General features: G+C 44.6%; 1 protein-coding gene across 1 annotated transcript in view; it reads left to right on the forward strand.

Annotated features, from left to right (window-relative positions):
- Positions 1-16,030, forward strand: part of LOXHD1 (lipoxygenase homology domains 1) — a 140,804-nt gene that overhangs the window by 95,345 nt on the left and 29,429 nt on the right. Inside the window, exons 32-33 of the mRNA XM_014959844.1 lie at positions 3,834-3,951; positions 12,167-12,344. Coding sequence (XP_014815330.1) covers positions 3,834-3,951; positions 12,167-12,344 — 296 coding nt within the window. The remainder of the gene's footprint in view (positions 1-3,833; positions 3,952-12,166; positions 12,345-16,030) is intronic.

A 16,030-nucleotide genomic window follows, 5' to 3' on the forward strand; every position in this document is an offset into this window, starting at 1 on the left:
CTTTGGCAAGAACGAACACGGCACTAAGCAGCTTTCAGAGATGGGCTCCATCAGCCTTGAATTTAATTAATTGGCTACCTCTGATTTTATTCAGCAAAGCATCTACAGAACGTCAGGAGGGCTGGAGCACTTGGCCACACGGTTCGAGCTCGGCTTGGTGAGGTGATGCTGGGCTCTTCCCCCAGCCTCCTGGCCGTGCACTTCCTCCATGCAGCTTTATATATCACCCGTGGGCTGGATAATGTAAGATAAGGCTCCCTGCATAGAGATGTTTGCTCAGGGGATGTTTTACTTGCAGCTGTCGTAGCAGAGGGGGTGTCTGGGCGAGCGCGTTCAGCTAAGCTTGAAACCTTCATGTGCTTAGTTAGCAACAAGCACGAGCCTTGTTTGCTCTGAAAAGCAAAATGTTAGCAGAGGTGCTGCTGACTAAACTCTCCATGAGAAGCACCGCTGAGTCACGCAGAAAGACGTATTTCTTGGCCCTGCTCCCCATCACAGAGAGACATCCAGGGTGTGGGGCAATGTCCTTGGGTTACCACCGCGTCTGGCTATCGGTGATGTCCTCTTTCCAAGGCCCCAGACAATCCTGAATTGAGCTGTCTTCCCCTGTTTTATGCCCAACAGTCAACTCAAGTAGATGGGAAAATGGACCATGACTGTTTACTGTTTGTTTTTAAAATTAAAGCAAAAGTCACAGGAAGGTACATCAACAAAAAGTCTCTAAAGGGGACCACCCCCTAAGAGAGAGATTGCAGTTTTGCTCCAGCTGGCCAGCCACGTAATATCCCTAAACCATGCAGGTTTTTTCATTTAAAAAAAATCACGTTTATCTATACGGGTGGGATGAATAACCTCTGCTACAAGGATATAAAAATGCAATAAAGGTAGGCTACGCAGTTTGTATGTTATTAGTTGCTTGGGCTATCTTCTGCCAGCAGAAGAGCTGCAAAAGGTGATGAAAACCCATTGGGGCTGTATAAAGAAGAAGGACACGTTAAAAAAAACCAGCAACTATTAGTGTGTTAACATCCCCAGGATGCTGTGCTATCCCCAGGATGCTGTGCTATGCTTTGGGGACGTACTGGCACATCTCTGCTAGCTGGAGACGCTTCATATCAGACCTCCAACGGTATAGAGCTCCCATCATCTCGTTAGCACCCTCTGCAGAGGACATGCATGTCCCCAAATACACACATGGCCTCTTTCCATACCACCCCCACCAGTCTTCACCCAGCTCCTAACAACACAGGCTGCCCCAGGCTCTTGTTTGGCATGGAAATCTCACCAGCCTTTGGACCAGCAGCGAGGGAAGGGTGAGAGCCACCACAACCCAATGGTCAAAGGGGTGTCATCTTTATTGGGGCCATCCAGTGCCAATTCACTCACAGCAGCTTAGTGCATTATGAAGAACTGTCTGTCTAACCTGCTGCAGATTTAAGGCAATTTTAGCTACATTATTGTTATTGCCAAGACCTCTGGGCGATAGAAATATTTCTAAGTGCAGGCATGGGGAGGAAAGCTTAATGAAATCCCTTAGACAAATGCTTCAGTGTCCTGGAAAAGGAAGAGCAGCAGCCAGCTTGTCTGGGTACTTCTTCCCTTCTCAATGTTTTTTTTTCCAGGCTTATGTTCATGTTCATATACATTAGGGGTAAGGAAGAGCTCTTGGGTCATCCAGTTTGTCACTTTAGCAATTGTTTCCCTTTAGTACAACGACTTCTGGAAAGTAGCAGGTGAGTATCAGCCTTACAAGCTGTAAACAGGGCATTTACTGAAGATAAATAATGTTTTATTTTGCTGGCTGATGGTTTAGCTTAAATTTGCTCAGCCTGGAAAGGAGCACAATGAGAGATTGCTACGAAGCTTTGTAAGTAATAGCGATTGTAATGAAAATTGATCATAGGATCACAGGATAATTTAAGCTGGAAGGGTCACACCTTTTTGTTAAATAGAAGTGGAAAACAATCCAGTCGAGACACAAAAGCACATTCTGTTTCTCACAGAGAGACAGGCTGTCTTAGTATCCGGCACCACAGAAAGACAAATAACAAGAGGGGGGAGATTTTCAAAGAGCAAACATAACCCTTAATAACTAGAAATGGACTGGGACCAAAATGCCCCATCCAAAAGCCTCTGGGAGCGCAGGGAAAGCAAAGCCTGGATGAAAGCTGGGAGGCTGGAGCCAATCCCTATTGCTAACATCTGCAGCTATGCAGGCTCAGATAATGGTGTGAGGATAATCACATTCATGCTGCAGGGTGTAATCTGAGCAGAGGTTGGTAAAGAAATGGCTCTTTTTTTCTCCAGATCCAGGCACTGCACAGCTGTAGGAGGATAAGTACATTGCCAGGAATGAGATATCATCGTTATGGGTTGTCTGTGTTATGGTAGTGCCCAGAGTTTGCAGGGCTCTCTCCAAATCTCTGAGCAGACCAGAGTAACTCGCAAGGAGAAGTTTGCACGAAGGAGTAATCTCAGCAGCACAGTGGTCATGGAGGTGCTAGGTAGACCCTCTGGATTTGGCTGCCCTTTGAATTAGCAAGGGCTGGATTTCTATTTCCAAACCCAGAGCAGATATACCAGAGTATTTTGGGGATGAACCTATAAGATAAGCTTGCTCTAAACAGAGTAATATTGAGTCCAAGGCAGCACTTGCACTGGAGTAAGGTTTTCTTTCTAGAACCATTGATGCTAAGAGGGAGCCAAGGTAGCTGTGTTCCTAGCCACTGCAATGTCTTCTTCAAGGCCAGGTTGGATGGGGCTTTGAGCAACATGGTCTAGTGGGAGATGTCCCTGCCCACGGCAGGGTGATTGGAACTCAATGATCTCTCAGGTTCCTTCCAACATAAACCAATCTATGATAAGCATATGTTAGTTTTTCCCCTTTTCCTGCTTTCTGCTGATTGCAATGGATGAGCAGTTCTGACACATCCTTGTGCCAATGTACAGCCGCCAAGCACAGGGTAAGATCTGTCATGAAACGTTGCACAAACCTGTCCTGGTTCTTACAAATAATGGAGCTAATTTGCAAATCCAAGTTCCCCCCAAATCAGGATGGGAACGCATATGTTAGTTTTTCCCCTTTTCCTGCTTTCTGCTGATTGCAATGGATGAGCAGTTCTGACACATCCTTGTGCCAATGTACAGCCGCCAAGCACAGGGTAAGATCTGTCATGAAACGTTGCACAAACCTGTCCTGGTTCTTACAAATAATGGAGCTAATTTGCAAATCCAAGTTCCCCCAAAAACAGGATGGGAACACGGGACAGTTGGTTTTGGCCCCTTTCTAAGACAATTTGCCTGCTTTTACTAAACTCATGTGTTGGGCTCCGACCTCCAGTCAGGTGGCTGTATTCAGCTGAGCTGCAGCAGCTGTCTGTCACCCCAGCAAAGGCAACGTGCTGCCTCTTAGCACAAGAAGATTAAGCAAAATTGCTTTGCCTTTTACTTGGGAGGGTGTAAGGGCAGGCTGGTGGACAGATGCCAGGAGGAAGGCGATGTGCAGAAACCTGACTGTGAGTCTCCATTGTTCTGGTTACAAACAGAGTGACAATGGATGCTACAGGCTGCCTGGAACCACTCCAGGTGCCTCGTATGGGCTTGATTTTCCGGGGGAGGAGGAATCCCTGTCAAACCTGCACTGAGGTGTCATGCCAAAAAAGACAGTAGCTAGTGATTGCAGGGCAGAAAAGCTCAAGCCCAATAACGCGCACTCGTAAACTTTTCATTTGAGGCTGTTGGCAAGGCGCGAGAGCTGCAGCGTGGGCAGGGGATGGAGATCCAAGGATGCTGTAGAGCAGAGGGAAACCTCTTTGGTCTTTCAATCCCTCCAGGTTTGAGCGAGGCCAGGAGGACACTTTCATAATGGAGATCGCCGACATCGCTCCCCTCCGGAAGATGAGGATCCGGACGGACGGGAAGGGGACTCGCCCGCACTGGTTCATGGAAAGGGTAACACACTTCACATTGCGTGTCTCTCTGCAACCTGCTTGTGATGAAGCCTCTCAGCCCTTGAGAAGGAGGAGAAATGGAGCTAGAAGGACCTGTTGCAACAGGACAAGAGGGAATGGCTTTAAACTAAGAGATGGTAGATTTAGACTAGATATAAGAAAGAAATTCTTTACGCTGAGGGCGGTGAGACACTGGCCCAGGTTGCCCAGGTAGAGGTGGTAGATGCCCCATCCCTGGAAACATTCCAAGTCAGGTTGGATGTGTCTTTGAGCAACCTTATCTAGTTGAAGGTGTCCTTGCTCATTGCAAATAGATTTAAAGGTCCTTTCCAACTCAAACTATTCTATGATTCTATGACTCACTTTTATTCATGTCCTGCCTCTTTCCATTGGGTTTTTTCATTTTTTTTGTTTTCTTTTTTTGTGGTTCTTTTTTCACCAGCAGGAATTGATCAAAAAAGAAGAAAGCAAGGGGAAAAGCTGTGCTGTGAAGCTTTATGGCAGTCTCTGTTGTTAGATGTCACTCTCCCTTCCTGCAAAAGAGCCTTGGCTTGCCACCAGGGCACCTGCAGTATTTTTTGTTCCCCGGGATGTAGCCTCAGCTCCTGCAGACCCCTGCCCTGCTCTGACCCTGTGAGAGAGTGGACACTCCTCTGTCAGGCAGGGACAGCCAGTGTGGGCCTGGGCTGGGTGGGACATTTCCAAATAATCCATCCTTTCAGGTGAAGCATCACATCTCTCCCCTCCCCTTCTCCCTCTATCACACAGGCAGATTTCTTTCTCTTCTTCTTCTTCATACAAGTAAGTTGTTGGGTTTTTCTTCCATTTGAATACTGCATGTAGAATGACTCCCACCATTTCTGTTGATTGTGTTTTTCCCTGGGTCCTATCTCAAAAAAAAAGCACAGTACTTGCCTTTATCTTTCCTACTGAACCACCAGCCCCATGTAAACATCACCTGTAGTTGGGCAATAAAACGTAGTTTGTTTGTTATGGGTCCCTATGAATATATTTTTAAGATAGAGCTGGAATGATGTGCTGATTGCACTCCAGCAGATGTCATGAAGGGGGGAATACATCTCTGGCGTGTTTATTTAGCATGCTTTTTCTGGAGTAGAAATCCTGCTGGATTTCTGTATCTTGACATTTTTATGAGAATAGGTTAAGACCCAGTAGCTTAACCCATGGTCAGAAAGAATACTGCAGGATTTTTTTATTGGGTTCTTTATCCTTTTTGACTAGTCTGAAGCTGTCCTTCATTTTCCCATAAATAATGTATTTTTAACCACTGGTTCTACATGGCCACCAGTTTCCAGTGAAGTGATGAACCGCTCTTCACCTCCATTAGCACAGTCTGAAAAGTGTTTCTCTGGTGCAATACCATTTTGTACTTGTCCATTGCCACTTCTAAGTTTTTCCTCAGTAACTCTTGTGCAGCTTTCCAAAGCATTAGACCTCCAGCATATATCTTCTGAGTATATGTCACAGACATACAGTTTTTCCCTCTGTGCCTAAGGAATAACTCAATCTGTTCTCTGATTTGATTCAGTTATCTTGGTCAACCTCCCTTTGCCAGTTCCCCATTACTTCCCCGAGTCCTACAAATCACATTCATATGACATGAAATCAAATAAAGCTTATTCATCCAGAGCCGTTCCAGATCTTGTGGCCATGAATTAGCAACAGCTCAAAGGCCAGAGGCAGCAGCATCTCTAGTGGCAGGTAACCCCTTCCCATGTTCCTGTTGCCAGCTCTGATCCAGTCCAGCCTGGTGGCCTGTCCCACCCAAAGTGAGGCTTTCCCAGAGAAGGAGATGAAAAGGACTCTCGTGTGGACCCATCTGATGAGCTTAGAGCCCTTTCATGGCTCTACAGAAGAAACAGGCAGACCAGGCACGCAAGTCTGAGACCAGGAGTTTAGAAGCTTTTGAAAATTGGACCCGTAGCTTCTATTTTTCTTAGGGAAACAGAGCATGGAGGATCTTCTAGCTCCAGTGATACACAGAGAACTTTATTTATTAGTTTTCTTTCCCACCTTCCCTGCAAAGGTAAACATGGCATTTGCATTTAAAGGCAGAGAGAGAGGACAAGAGCACTCTGGAAGAGGGGAGGAAGGATTTGTGTTTTCTGATTTGTATTCCAGCCTTGAAAACTTATGTAGCCTGGTGTGACATGAAAACTGATCTGAGCGCATTTCCATTTCTGTCAAAAGTGCATATTAAAACTGCATAATGAAATACTTGTGGGGGTAGTGCTAAACTCTCAGACAGATGGTTCACAGTTAGTGCTAACTAGCACAGTGAAATGAGAAGCTAGATTAAGCCATCAATCCCATAATTAACCATTTGTTGCTCCATTTATCTACAGGCTATTCTCAGTTTTCTTGTTCAATTTAAATAACAATAAATGATCTTTTCAATTCTCTTTAGTCTTTTTGTAAAATGGTGCTGGTCATAACTTATACTGCTTTTAGTTTACCAGAAATAGAAGTGCATAAATACCAATTAAAATGCATAAATTATCAATGATGTTATACACAGCCAAAAGATTCAATTTACAAGCAGGGAAGTAGTCTTTTATTTGTTTTTTTTTCCTGACTACATATAATGCATTGAAATTTCATTCAGAATCTCAGTGAAGTAATGAATTTGGTGCCAAAGATTCATACTGCACCAAAAGTGGCAAGAAGTTTTAAACGCTGATACTTAACCCTTTAGAGGGAACAAAATTTGATTAGAGATGAGTTGAGCCAGAATGAATCTTATTGATTATTGCTGTGCACAGAAAGACATACCAAAATCTCTCTAAAGCTGAGCAACACTTTCTAATCTCACCACTGCTGGGAGAGACGTGGAGTTTGGATACTTTCCTCTGACCTAATGCTGAATCTCGTGTTCTTCCACATCGAGCTACCACAACACTGCTCGGTGCTTCTGAAAAACTGGAGAATTGAATCACAGAATCATAGACTCACAGAATGGTTTGGGTTGGAAGCAACATTTAAAGGCCATCTAGTCCAACTCCTCTACCATGATCAGGGACATCCTCAACTAGATCAGGTTGCTCAAAGCCCCATCCAACCTGACCTTGACTGTTTCCAGGGACTGGGCACCTACCACTTCTCTTGGGCAACCTGGGACAGTGTCTCACCACCCTCAGAGTAAAAAAAGAAAGTGACTTCTAAATAGGAAACTTATCTAAATGCATGATTTGGAAACCCCCTCCTGGGATGGCCAGTTCCTCAGTCCACATAACAATTTCACCTGCTGCCCAGTGTCTTAGAAGTGAAGTTGAAAAGCTAGGAAGAAGAAGGAGTGAGAGTTATCTGAGTGAAATAACAGGAATTGTAAGGCTGTTGAATTCTGCAGAGTTGCTTCCCTCAGAATTTTAATGTTACTTGTGCTGTCAAAGCCAGGCAGATAAGAAGCTGTCTTAATGAAGCACTAATTGCATTGCATTCAAACGTCACAAATAATCCTGAATGTGGGACTTGGTCTTTATTCAGTTCCTTTTCCTTTATATAAAGGAGATTAAGAGAATTTGAGACAATTCATTATAGCTGAAGCTGACTGTTGTTCTTTGCAACAGAGGAAAGTCTTTCTCTTTTTACCATCAGTCAGAGGACCCTGTTTTTAAGTGAAGGCTAATGACAGGCAACAGAATCCTAAAGACCTGTGGTTGAGTCTTTAAAGATGCAATCCAGGACCCGTGTATTTTGGTGTTAGTGGTGTGTGAGACCCCGTGGAGCGTGTTTTACACCGCCACTGGGTGAAGGCTGGCTGGAGGTAAATCAAATGGTTGGACGTGTCAAATCCTTTCTGTTACAGCGAACAGCACACAATTAATTTCAAGGTGCTGGTTTGAAGTTCCTGTCAGCTATGATATTTGCTCAGATACAAAGAAAATTACCAGCATTTTGTTCTTACGCACCGCTCCTGCTTCCTTTTTATTTCTGTAGGTTGTTCTACAGCCCAGTTAAAACCTATGTGTAATTAGTGATAATCTTTGAGCTTAAAAGCACGCAGGATGCCCACAGCAAGTTCTAGGTATCCTAAATAAATAGTTTAGATGTAATGTAAAGCAGCAGCGTCATTGCCAAGCGGTAGCTAATTTTCTTGGGAGGAACAGACAGAAAACAAAAATATCTTCAGCTCAGCTCCCGGAGATGACTTTCTTGACCGTCATGATCCAAATCAAAATCCTGCATCATCCTGTGTGTGTGCGCAACACCCACAAACATCTCCTGGTGTTTTATGCTATCTTAGTCATTGCAAAAGCTGCCTTCAACTTTCACCTCTTCTACCAAACTCTTTAGAAATCCTCTGCAGTCAGCAGAGAGATAGATCCAAGAGAGGGAGTGATGTCTCGAATGGCCCCCAGCTTGGGTGGGATGCATCGCTTCTCTGGTGGTACCCAGCTCTGACTACCAACCATAGGGAGGGCCAATGTGATGTGCTGGGCCTGGATGCCCAGAGTTTCAGTGGTTCAGGCTAGTTAAGGTAGGCAACATACCCACCTTGCTTTTGCCACAGGTTCTCTGCTGCCTCCACACCCCTGCTGTGGTCTCCCCTGAGCAAACACAGAGAAGGGCAATGGAGCTGGTGAGGGATCTGGAGAGTAAGTCTTATGAGGAGCAGCTGAGGGAGCTGTGGTTGTTCATTCTGAGGAAGAGGAGTCTGAGGAGAGATCTCATGGAGCTCTGTAACTCCCTGAAGGGGGGGTGTAGAGAGGTGGGGGTAGGTCTCATCTCCCAGGTCACAAGCGATAGGACAAGGGGAAATGGCCTTGAGTTGCCAATCTAAACCTCAAGGGGAGGTTTAGATTGGATATTAGGAAACATTTCTTCATGGAAAGGGTTATCCAGTATTGGAATAGGCTGCCCAGGGAAGTGGTTGAGACACCATCCCTGGAGGTGTTCAAAAGACGGGTTGACATGGTCCTCAGGAATATGGTTTAGTGGGGTTTTTTGGTTTGTTTTTGTTTTTTTTTTCTAATTACTTATTTCTTTTTTTTTTTTGTCAGTGTTAGGTTGAGGGTTGGACTAGATGATCTTAAAGGTCCCTTCCAACCCAGACAATTCTATGATTCTATGATTCTACCGCTCGTAAAATCAACCTCCTGCCTGCTCCTCTTTGGAGCACCCCCCCAGCATGAGAAGGCAGAGGCTGCCTGCTCTGTCTGTGTTAACCGCTTACACAAAGCTGCACACAGATGAAATCACCCAGCCTGGGTGAAGGGATGGGGGTGGAAAGAGAGGATGGGGGGGACTCATTTTGCTCCGGCGGCTGTAGTAGCCAGACAGTTTTTCCCAGACAGCATCTGGGGTGTTGGGCAAGGGCTGGCTATTTGTGCAAGGTCTGATCTCCCCGTCTGCGGGTGCGCTCCAGCTGGCAGCTCTAATCTGCTTCTACCCCCCTGCTGCTTTCCTGGCATTTCCCTGCGAGCTGTTTTTTGCTGCTAACAGAGTCGCTGTCGTTCCCGAGCAGGGCAGAGGTAGGGCTGGCTGAACCTTTTCCAGCAAAGAGTTTATGCACCAAAGGGAAAAAAAAAAAAAAAAAAGGTATTTTCAGTCAACCTGAAACTACTCACAATTCAAATTTGCAAATTTTGGCCAAAGAAAAGTTCCTAGGTTGGAGCCCTGTAAGGATGTAGAACATCGTTCGTGCATCCTTGAACAAGGAGACTTCCCTCTGGTCTGTGCCCCAGGAAAGAGGGCACCAGCTGGGGTGGTGGAGACCTATTTCTGCTTCATTCAAAGCAAGGGTTTGATTCACCATCTCTTGACTCACAGGACAGTTTTCTGACCACAAAGTAATAGTGCCACCGGCTGCGAATAAGCAGCTTTTTAGAAAAGTGGGGCAGCTTCAACAGCCCAAAATGTCCTGTACCTCTGGGATGAAGGTGCTGTGTTACAGATCCCTGTTTAGCATCAGGCAGAGAGAAAACCCCAAATGAGTGTCCTACCCAAGGAACAGTATAATGCACAAATAGCATGGCTACTGCTTCAGCTTCAGTATAGCTATCGTCCTCTTTAAAAATAATTTTCTATAACCCAGAGCAATGTTCCTCTTTTGAACTGCTAAAGGCTTCAGCAAAGCTTGGTTGGGGTCAGCAGAAGTGCATGGACTGGGACACATGCAGGTTTGATGGCAGAATTTGAGCACATTTTATCTCAAGATAAGTTTTATAAGTTTCTGAGGCTGATATACGGGAGTGCAGCGGAAGGTCACCAAGATAGTCAAGGGGCTGAAGCATATGGCACACTAGGAAAGTCTAAAGTAAATGGAGCTCTTAAGCCTTGAGAAGAGAAGGGCAAGGGGGAATCTAGCTGCAGCCTTCTGCTGCTTAAAGTGAGGTTACAGAGACTATCGATCCAGTCTCTTCTCAGAAGTGAACAGTGAAAGGGCATGAGGCAGTGGACACAAGTTGCAACAAGGAAATTCCTGATTGGATATGAGGAAAAAGTCTTCCCAACAAGAGTGATGCAGGCCGAGAATAGAGACCCACAATGATGGGGGAATCCCCACCCTTAAAGATTTTAAAAACTCAGTTGGGCATGGCCTTGCATTTATCCCTTCTTGAAGCAGGAGGTGGGACTAGGCAGCTCTAGGTGTCCCTTTTAACTTAACATTTTCCATGACTCCATGATTAATTTCTTCCTAATATCCTGTTGCACTTCTCTGATGTGCCTGGGCTCATGTCCCCATGGCCTTTGCAGAGATGTGCCTCCCAAGACACTGCTTCTTGATGCACTGCTTCCTTCACTCAAGTATGGTCTCTGTTTCTGTTAGATGGTAACAAAAATGGTAACTTGCAGCCCTGTGTCCTCCTTTCCCTCCAACTCCTCCAATTTAGTGAGAATTTACTGCTAGGTTTTTGCTGTAGGCAAGTGTAACGCCTTTCTCTCAGTAGACTGATGCTTCACAAAGCCCACATTCAACAGGACACGTAAAGGTGGGTGCTTCATTAGGGGTTTGTTGGAGTAACTCACTCACTTGTTCTAAGTAGGTTCCTATTCTGTTCTTATCACCACAGCATCCGAGCTCCTTTCCGTGACACATTAGACAGTGTGACTAATATCTGTTGCATACTGTTTGTTCTGTCACCTTTTCCCAGACAGAGAAGAGTGTGAAGCATTCAGTTTTTCTGGCCTAATTTTATCTTATGCGTTGCTTTAACTTGTTTGGAGCTGGTTTGCATATCTCGACAATGATGGCTGTGTGTCTGCACACAGGAGGCAGGCAAGAGAAAGATGCTGTGTGCAAGGAGAGGTAGTGTGGTTTTCAATAATTCTCTACTCCTTCTTCTTTAGACTTTATTGCATACTGTCTTACAGGAAAGGTCTGACTCTTAGAGATGAGTTTTGCCTGTAACTTTTGTCAGAGGAGCAAATTTATTCCTAGGCTTCACCCCATGAGTGAACAGGTCCGGTATTATGAAGACCATTTCTCAAAATAAGTCACCACAGCAAATACTGTCCATAGCAGAGAGCTCCATCTAGCCCAGAAGAGCTCACTACAGGTTTTGGAGCTATGACTAAGATCTATCCATGTCCTACCACACTGCACATTTTATAGGTCTGATCTTTACCCTTGTTCGAATGATAGAATCACAGAATGGTTAGAGTTGGAAGATACCTTAAAGATCTTTGAGTTCCAACCCCCCTGCCATGGGCAGGGACACCTCCCACCAGACCAGGTTGCTCAAAGCCCCATCCAGCCTGGTCTTGAACACCTCCAGCGATGGGGCATTCACAACTTCTCTGGGCAACCTGGTCCAGGGTCTCACCACCCTCACAACAAAGAATTTCTTTCTAGTACCTAATCTAAATCTCCCCTCTTTCAATTCAAAACCATTACCCCTTATCTTATCACTACACTTCCTGACGAAGAGTCCCTCCCTATCTCTCCTGTAGGCCCCCTTCAGGTACTGAAAGGCCACTATGAGGTATCCCCGGAGCCTTCTCTTCTCCGGGCTGAACAACCCCAACTCTCTCAGTCTGTCTTCAAAAGAGAGGTGCTCCAGCCTTCTTAATCACTTCTGTGGCCATCCTCTGGCCCCGTTCCAACAGGTCCATGTCCTTCCTGTGTTGAGGACTCCAGGGCTGGACACAGGACTCCAGATGGCATCTCATGAGAGCAGAGTAGAGGGGTGGCATGGTTCAAATGGTAGCTGAATTTCAACTGAAGCTTTTTCCCTTGTTTCAACTCTTCACAGATCATCCTGAAGAACCTGACTAATCAAGAAGTGGCCACATTTACCTATGGCGAATGGCTGTCAAAGCTGAAAAACACCAACGGAAGTCTTGTGTGTGAGATGCCAGCTGTCATAAATGATGAGCAAATGATGGAGGACACGACATACAGTCTTCAGGTTAAAACCAGTGATATTGGAGGTAAGTCCATGGTGAATGTTTTATTACTTTTCCAGTACAAAGTTAGACTTTTAACAATGGAAAAACTCTGCCTAATTTGAAATATTTTTTTTAAAAAGCATAATTTAGCCCTACTGTGCTGCAACACCTCTGTTTTGGCTAGCTGCTCATGATGACTGTTTTGCTGTAGAATTCATCTTCATTTGAGAACTGGGCATAAAATATTTAGACACAAAGCCTAGATTTGGTTGCTTGCTGCTCCCTCTGAATCCACATTAACAGAAGTTATTGCTAGATCATGTTGCAGTGGTCAGGAGCCCCCTTTTTCTTTTGGACATGTTCATCTACATGGGGTGGAAAAAAGGCTATGTTCAAAGCTGGTGGGTTCCAGCTTTTCAGTCAGCACTATCTGCTTTTGTTCAAGCAATAATTCATCCTCTGTTCCACGTTTATCTCAGGATGCGAAAAACCAACCCTAAATGCACACCAGATAGCAGAGGTGGAACAGAGTATAAAGAAAGCTGCAGAGCTTCAAGAGCCAAGAAATGGGACTTCTCTGTCATTTCCTGGGATCACTGCCTCTTTTCATGAGAACTTGTGTCAGGCTGCTGAATGAAAGCTGCAATCACATGCAGGCCACCTCGTGCCAAAATGGGACAAGTTAGACATTATCTTGCAGATATCTTGGTTGGAAGGTTGACCCTCAGCGGGGATTCTGCAACACCAGTGCACATAATCATCTCCTGATCTCTAGCTCTCTTTCATTTTTCTTTTCTTTTTTCTTTTTTTTTTTCTTTATTTTTTTCAGTTTTTCCTCGACTTACCAGCAGTAATTTATTCAGTTTGCGAGGTTTGATCTGAGAATATCAAAATTCCCCTGGCAGAGTGTCTTCATGCCACCTCACCATTTTTTATCTATCTATCTGCTCTGCCTGCTGCTTGTCTGAAAATCATGTAGCGAAATACAAAAAACAAAAGAGAGAGGGGGAGATTTGTTTATGTATCTGGCAATCCATCGAGTATAATGGTAGATCTTTCTGTGACCTTTTTGTGAAATCCAGCCCTAACTCACAAAGGCGATGGAAATAGAAACGAGAGAAGAATAGAAGATGACAGCAACAGCAGACAGATCTGCCCTTCCCATTGAATGAGGGATGACGGGTATTAATGATGAAACATTTTATTTCATTATGAGCAGTGACAACCAGTAGGAAAGAGCAGATTACAGAGAGGTTTCAGAGAGTCTGTTTGTGATTAGATCACACAGCACACTGACATAATTCTGAACTTTATCCAGCTTATCTAAAGAGGGTGCAAGTCATGAACCCTCTCCCCTCTTTGATCATTATGTATTCCATGATTACTCCTGGTTGGACCAATTGAGGAAAAGAGATGGTCTATCCTTGATGGTTAGTTTAAACATGTTGTATCATCTCCTGCCATACTGATGTTGTCTAGGGACAAAAATGTTCCACAGTGAATAGAATCAGACATGTTTCTTTCTAGGTATGAAGTTTTTCTTTCCAATGGCTTTCAGCTTCCCAGTGCACCAGAGACGTTGAAACAAACAAAAAAAGAAAATGTAGGGTAGGATTCATCTCAACTATTTATCATTCCCCAAAAAATTATACTTATGGTCTTAACTCCTTCTAGTCTAGACTGTCTCTGGTCAATTCATCTGGGAGAAAAGTCTCAATCGGTGGTCTGGATCATCCTCTGGAGGGTCTCTGTCACTCTGTCTTCGTCAGATTCAGAGCCAGCACAATTAGGTTAGATGGTTAAAGTTAGGGAAAATGAATCCCACAGAAAATGTCCCGCAGTGAACGAGAAAGCATCAGTCATTGCCTCCCCACCATACACTAATATTTAACAACAGTCCTGTTTTACTTGCTCCTCTCAAGGAAACCTGTAAGTTACCTTTTAGTTTGGCTTTCCAGAAGTCATTCAACTTGGATGATCATATAGTGTACAGAGGCTGCGTCAGGGAAAGACACCCCTCTTGCAAAGCTCAAATCTTCTCTCTTTCAAAGATCAAATCCAGAGGCCACCAAAAGTACCTCAGATACACACAGATAAGGGAAGAAGAGGTTGCTATGGCAGGAACATCCCAAGTCAGATGGGTAATCTTCGGTTAAAACCAAGATCTTGGTTTACTTTTGATCTTGTAAGAGAAGAAACTCACAATCTCGTTTTCTTCAAGGTATGACCCACAGACACAGCTGCAATAGAGCCAGACCACCTCACGGGTCTTTCTGAGGTACAAAAATGTCCTTTTCACTAATTTTGATTTACAGAGACTTTCTCTATTCTATACGCAGGCATCATATACATCATACACATGGTAATGCAATAAAGATGAAGAAAGACTAAATACTTCTTTCTCATTTTTCAAGCATTAACGAAGCAGGAGGTTTTTATCTCTGCTGTTATAAGATTAATTAATATGCTGTCAGCTCAGCTACAGCCTACAAATTACATAATTTGGGATGGTTGATGTCAGTTCCTAGTGCCTTATCCAAGGCTCTGTTAAGTCAAAAGAAGGACATTCTTTAGTGTCAGAAGGCTGTGACTCAAGCCTATGGTTTGTTTAAAAATGATGCAGCTGCTCAATAAGGATCATAAAGTCATAGACACTTTTGTTGGAAGGGGCCTCTGGAGGTCATTCCGTCCGTCTTTCAGCTCAAAGGACTATTGCCAGCTAAGACTCTGCCCAGCCAAGCCCTGAACGCCTCCAGAGATGGTTATACCACCACTTTTCCAGGCACCTGATCCAGACTTGTACCATTTTCCTAAGAAATAGATTCTTTTCCTGATGCCCAATCTGAACCTTCCCAGCAATTTGTGCCTGTGGCTCCTTGGGGTATGCTCTGACTTCTCCACAGCACGCAAACTTGTCATCGTTATCACTGTCCCTCCCTGTGGTCAAGGGGCCCGTGTTCACATGACCCAGCTCATGTCCCTTGGCCTCTCCTCACAGTTGAGTGCCCAAGCTCCCCTCCATCTTGGCAACCATCTGCTGAGCTCTTCTCAGTGTCCTGACATGACCCAGGGACCCCAACTGGCAACGTGATGAAAGTATGAGCTCCCCAGTGCTGAGCAAAGGGAACAAGAGCTTCCCTTCAGCTGCTGGCCATGCTCCTCCAGATGTAGCCAAAGATGTGGTTTCTGTTGAACACTGAGAACTTGCTGTTAGCTCACATTCAACCTGAATATGAATGTTATTAATATAACCACTGGGTCTTTATCAACTCCCCAGCACATACACGTGCAGGGCTTATTCCACCCCAGATGCAGAACTTTGCATTTCTCCTTGCTGAACTTCGTGGGATTTCTCCTTGCCCAGTCCTCAAGTTTCTCAACATCCATCTGGGTTGGAATTCTGCCATTCAGCATGTCAGTTTACTCCCCCAAACTTGATGTTATCAGGCAATCTGCTGAGGATGCACTCTGTCAGTGTTTAGGGTGTTGATGATGAAGTTCAGTGCTGCAGACTCCAGTATCAACCCATGAGGTATTGCACTCAGTGCCAGTTAAGGCTTGTGCAACCACAGTGCCTTCACCTCTTCATTTGTCAGATTGCTTATGGCTCCTAAATGTGCCTGACAGATTCCTGGAATTAATAACAACCAAAAAAAAAAAAAAAAAAAAAAAAAAAACTAAAATAGGGGAAGGGTACATTGATTCAGCAATTTCTGTTTTTTTTTTTC

The sequence above is a fragment of the Calidris pugnax genome, unplaced genomic scaffold, assembly GCF_001431845.1.
Source record: "Calidris pugnax isolate Ruff unplaced genomic scaffold, ASM143184v1 scaffold474, whole genome shotgun sequence".
Lineage (NCBI taxonomy): Eukaryota > Metazoa > Chordata > Aves > Charadriiformes > Scolopacidae > Calidris > Calidris pugnax.